This window comes from Barbus barbus (assembly GCF_936440315.1).
Source record: "Barbus barbus genome assembly, chromosome: 20".
Taxonomy (NCBI): Eukaryota; Metazoa; Chordata; class Actinopteri; order Cypriniformes; family Cyprinidae; genus Barbus; species Barbus barbus.
In genome coordinates this window covers 27,720,303-27,725,569 of record NC_136748.1, presented here as the reverse complement: position 1 = coordinate 27,725,569, position 5,267 = coordinate 27,720,303, and the positions used below count along the sequence as shown (strand labels likewise).

Below are 5,267 nucleotides of genomic sequence, written 5' to 3'. Positions count from 1 at the left end.
CCATGAAAGTGGCTTGGCTTTTAGCAGTGTTCATTGCCATAGTATCTTACCCTCCATAGCTAACCTGCTCCAGGGCAGGTTATGTTCTAGTTTAGAGATAGCAAACTGAAATTTGACCAATCAGCTTCAAGAAAAGCGACACATTTATGATGCAATAAAGCCACTCCCCCAGTTTCTCTTGCTCCAAATTAAAGGACACTGCATAGAAAACATTTTAATCTATGGCAGTGAAATGCAAGAAGTGAATCACAGTTAAAAGGCATGTGATTGGCTGCTCATTACTGATGTCAGCTTTCAAGTGTAGGTGTGTCATTAACTCAGGATCAATAAAAAAAAAAAAAAAATTAACTCAGGATCAAAGCCTGAGTTGACATAGAAAGTTGATGGTCAGTATCATGGTACCAACAAAGCCAGATTAAATTAGTTTGGTTTTGTCAACTCAAAACTAATCCTGTAACCCTGAGTTTGTTCAGCCACTATGGTCCAGGCCCCCGGAAGCAATCCTGAAGCAAACTAGCAACCAGACAAACTAAAATAACAACATTATAATAACAATTTAGTAATAATATCCAAAATTAATTGTTCCCTGCTTTTTGCTATAATTTTGCTAAATAATTACAAATTTAACACTCCAAACGTGTTTTATTATGAAAAGCAATTAGAGCATTACATACCAACGGTTAGGTAATTACCATAACTTGTACCAAATAGCATTTATTCAGTTGCTTATAATGTGTAGTCCAGTTATTTGACCTTCATGTAACACGTGTATTTTATTTTTTTTTCTCAAAACGCACGTGTACAATGTACAACGTGTAAAAAAAAAAATGCAATGCTGGCATCTAGTGGTGTACCATGGCGACACATTTCCACTGTGATGAATCACTCAAACCTGATGGGAAAATGTGACTTTAAATAGAGGGCTCAAAAGTAATAAATTGCTCATAATATACATAAAAATTCATAAATGCCAGTGCGTTTGTGTTATTGGCCTCTCTTATAGATGCAGTGCCAACTTCAGTTGCACCGTGAATTGCAGTATCTGTAGACCTCATCACATCATATGCAAAATCCACAGAAGACTGAAGTCTTTTCTTATAACAGACTTTAGACTGATGGCCACATTACAGTCTAAATGGAGAAAAAAGAAAGAAAATTCAGTTTTTTCCCCCCAAAAATGAAAATGTATTGAACTGAACAATACATTTTCTGCATTTTTCTTTTTGCTGCAAATTGTACCTTATTTGCTTTTTTTAAAACTTTTTAACTTTAACTTAAATTTTAACTTTAACTTTTTTTTTTTTTTTAACAGAGCTACTAAAATGCTAAATAATTGAATTTCTGTGACTCCAAACACAGACCTCCAGATCTAAAAAAAAACGTCAACAACAGGTTATTAACACTCTTACCAAAACCAGGATGGCAGAGGGGTTAATGTGTTTCCAATGGACAATTGTCCTCATGGATTCGAACCTCGCTCCTGGTAGAACATTTAAGCATAATGAGGATTTCATGCAGAATATACTGTTAACATTGGGGAAAAAATGTAGCTATGTAACCAGCAGAGAAACAAGTGATTAAATAGCCTTAGTTAATAAACTGACAGCTTCTTAAACAGTCAAAGCCCAGCTGACTTTTCTGCTAGAAATTTGTCAACCAAAAGCAAATGCATAAAACTAATTTTTCACATGCATATGCATCATTACGTTTTAATTTTAGGTTTCTTGTACTGTTTAAACTTCCTAATGGTGATCTAAATTCTTTTCAGAAATACCAAAAAGCCTCAAGACAAGAATGTAAAACTTTTGACCCCAAATACACCACTACAAACAAATCTGAAAGACACACATCATAACTAACTAGTTTGAAGAAGGGTATTTTCATTTTAAAGAAGAAAGTTGCTCTTTGGATAGATGTGGTTATTAAAACCAAAGAAGCAGCAAAATCGAATTCCGCAATTTGAGGTGAGTTTATATAATTCCTCAATTTGAGGCCAAACAACCCCATAGTGACCAAGATGGCTGAGTGGTTAAGGCGTTGAACTTAACATCCAATGGACAAATGTCCTCGTGGGTTTGAACCCCACTCCTGGTAGACCATCCTAATATTTAAACTGTATTCAATACATGTCATCTTCCACTTTACAAGAAAAAGATAAGCGTCCAACAGAAAAACGAGTTAATAAAGCAAGGTTATGTGTACTTAAATGCATCGACAGGTTTCCTAAATGATTTAGTCCCATGTGGGCAAGGTGGTGGCAGAATGGTTAAGAAGTTGGAGCCAATGGTCCTTGTGGGTTTGAACCACACTCCTGGTAAACTTGTGAGATTTAAATGCAACATCTTGTTGACTTGAACCCTTTGCATGTGAATGTGGTTCTCAAAGAAGCAGAACATTGATTTCTCACATTGGTTCTAATGAAAATGCATCAATGTAAAGAAAGTTCTCAGTATTTTTTCAAATGTACAAGATTGCAGGATTTTGTATTCAAACCACCAAACAATGTTACACAATGCCTTTTGCAAGTCATATTGCAGAAGTAACTTTCAAACTTGGGAAACCTACACTGATGCAATACTATGTATTGCATAAATTTCCTACAAGGAACAATCCAGTGATCGAACAAACATAAATGCATTAAAAGATAAAAATATTTATTAAATTAATGCAACAAACCATACATACACAAATGTACCTTAAAATAAAGCAGTAGATTCATCAGTAAATCATGTTTCTGTATAATATTTGCTTGTGCACTGTACATGGGTGTAAAACACTTTATACTTGTGGTTTCCCTTTTAATATCTTCTACACATCAAGTGAATGTCGTGTGACTCTCACAGAAGTTTAGCAGTGAGATTGCAGTATCACTTTAGCTCATATGCATTGCAGCTCCTGTGGTTTACAAGAAAACACAACGTTTTTCACAATGACAGCCATCAAGCGCAGGCACTGGGCATCGGTTGGTCTCTTCAGAGCGAATCACGTGGCATGGTTAACACTAGCTTGCAAGACTAGCTATATGCGAAATGGTAAGGCGGTAACACCGAGATCATTTATTGCAACATGGAAAACAGCAGCAGAAGAGCTGTCGACAAGGGTTTTTCTTCTTGTATTTGACAGCCTTCTTTATCTGAGTAGTGGCTTTGGCCACATAGTCTTGGGTGGCGTACACATTGGCCTCAATGTTGTCCACCATGGGCCCTTGTTCCTCCACCAACAAGGCCAGCTGGAAAAACAGCTCATGGATGTCTCTGATGCGACTCTCCAACTCCAAAAGCTCCTTATGGCGATTCTCGATCTCAGTGAGCGCTGAGCGAGCGGTTCGCCCATCTGTAAGCAAGTCGTCAGAGAAGACATTCCACTTGCCCGTCTCGATCATTTCTTCGATTTGATCTCCAGTCACTTCTTTACCCATGATCTCCGCTTGCCTTTGGATGCGAGTCTTGCAGTTGTCCCTCTGTGCCATTTCAGCGCTGTTGTACTCGTTCATGGCCTCGTGAAAAGAACTGGTTATAGAGACAAACTGGCCGCGTATCATGCGCACCAAAGCCGAATGGGCTCCGTGTTTCTCCTCCAACTCTTTACAAAGTGCATCCATCTTCTGTATCCGAGCATACAGGTTCTCCCCTTTGGTTTTGATCTTGCGTGCGATCGTGTTAGAGTCGCGTTTGATGCTGCTAATGCGTCTGACAGAGGTGAGAAAGCGTGTGTTCTGCTTTCCCAGCCTCTTCACTTCTATCCGGAGTTGGGCGATTTCTTTCTGGATGGATTGGGCTTCTCTGAAAGCAACCTCCATGATATCCTCGCCCTCGAACTCCACCGCATGTTGTTCAAATTCACCACTCTCCACATCTTCACCACTATCTACTTGGTCTTCCTCTTTGTGGTCTTTGGTGGCAACACCTCCCAGTTCAATCAGCCTGTCTCTCATCGTTCCTGGGAAATAAAGATCAAACCAGATGGAAAATCAGTTTGTTCGATTTTATGACCTACATGACAGGCTTTTAGATCTTTATTGCATCGTATGCAGACACATTCAATCAATATACAGTCAGACACACTGTCCACAACACAGGCCTGAAAGCCTTTCATTGATGGTTTTAGTACAGCGGCAACCATTCACCATGAAGCTAAACTAAATAGAAGACCAGAAGTATTTGTCATTTAGTTAGTCACCGCAATGATGACACATTTCCCACCCGATATGGTCACCATACAGAAAATAAAAAGGGTGGGGACTTCTCTTAAGCCCCCACCCTTGAACACCAATTAGAGCAAATACGTGATTTAAGTGCTTAAATCTAAAATCCTTAACTAAAAGCATTATTGTCTCATTATGAACATTCAAACTACAAGTACTAGCTACACAAGTGAACAAAACAATATCCAAGACCATCTTTCCCGGATGTAAAGTCAACACTGATATATTACACTGGTGCACTATGTAGCTACATATTAAACTTAGTACTGTGTGCAAGTGCAGACACAGAAATAAAAACTGACTTTGTACCATTTTGATATTGTGAACAATGATAGTTTCTCAATTAGGTAAAAAAGTAACTGAGCATCTTCATTTTAACTTCCTCAAAAATAAAGCAAGCTAGATCTCACAAAATCAAACACAGTTCAATATAAGTTATATAAAACAGAAGAACAATGCTTAAACCGACTCAAGTTCCTTGTTTAATCTAGAGTAGCCTAAATATTTGATTTGACGTTTCGCGACAATCTTTTCTGAAAATTGAATTCAAATGAGTTCAAATGATACATAAACTGTCTCGATACCTTATTTCATGTCCCCTCGTTCAATTGAAAGGCTATAAACGCGAGCTTTTATCGTGTCCTAACGCGCATCTCCTCCTCATGTCACATCGTTGCAGGAAATAACGCTGCAATCGAATGACTGACTGACTGGCTTTGACTGGTGGGAGTTTCCGACAAGTCAAAACACCAAAGTTTACTTAAGTTTAAAATAAAGAGTTATCTTATAAACATTTACTATAGCAATAGTACTATATAGTTTTACTGCGGTATCTGGAAAATATATTTACAGTGGTTAAATTTCTCAGTGTTATTTACAAGTACAAATGACTTTTAACAAACATTTTTAATGGTTGAATTTATGTATGTAGGCTAGTAATACATGTGTCTGTAATATTTAAGACTTCTGGGTATTTTTATGTTCATACATGTATGTTAATGTGGTGCAGTGGTAGATGTCATTTACTTGACTGGTGTTTTATCCGTTCTTTGGCATTTTTAAA

At 37.6% G+C, this 5,267-nt stretch overlaps 1 protein-coding gene across 1 annotated transcript; it reads right to left on the bottom strand.

The window, feature by feature from the left end:
* Positions 1 to 1,862: 1,862 nt before the first annotated feature.
* On the bottom strand, positions 1,863 to 4,900 carry LOC306886676 (syntaxin-11-like). Its single transcript, XM_079443978.1, has 2 exons — positions 4,789 to 4,900; positions 1,863 to 3,939 (listed from the first exon to the last, which is right to left on the bottom strand). Exon 2 carries the CDS (start codon positions 3,932 to 3,934, stop codon positions 3,053 to 3,055), a length of 882 nt encoding a protein of 293 aa, XP_079300104.1. The 5' UTR covers positions 3,935 to 3,939; positions 4,789 to 4,900; the 3' UTR covers positions 1,863 to 3,052.
* Between the last annotated feature and the right edge of the window lie 367 nt (positions 4,901 to 5,267).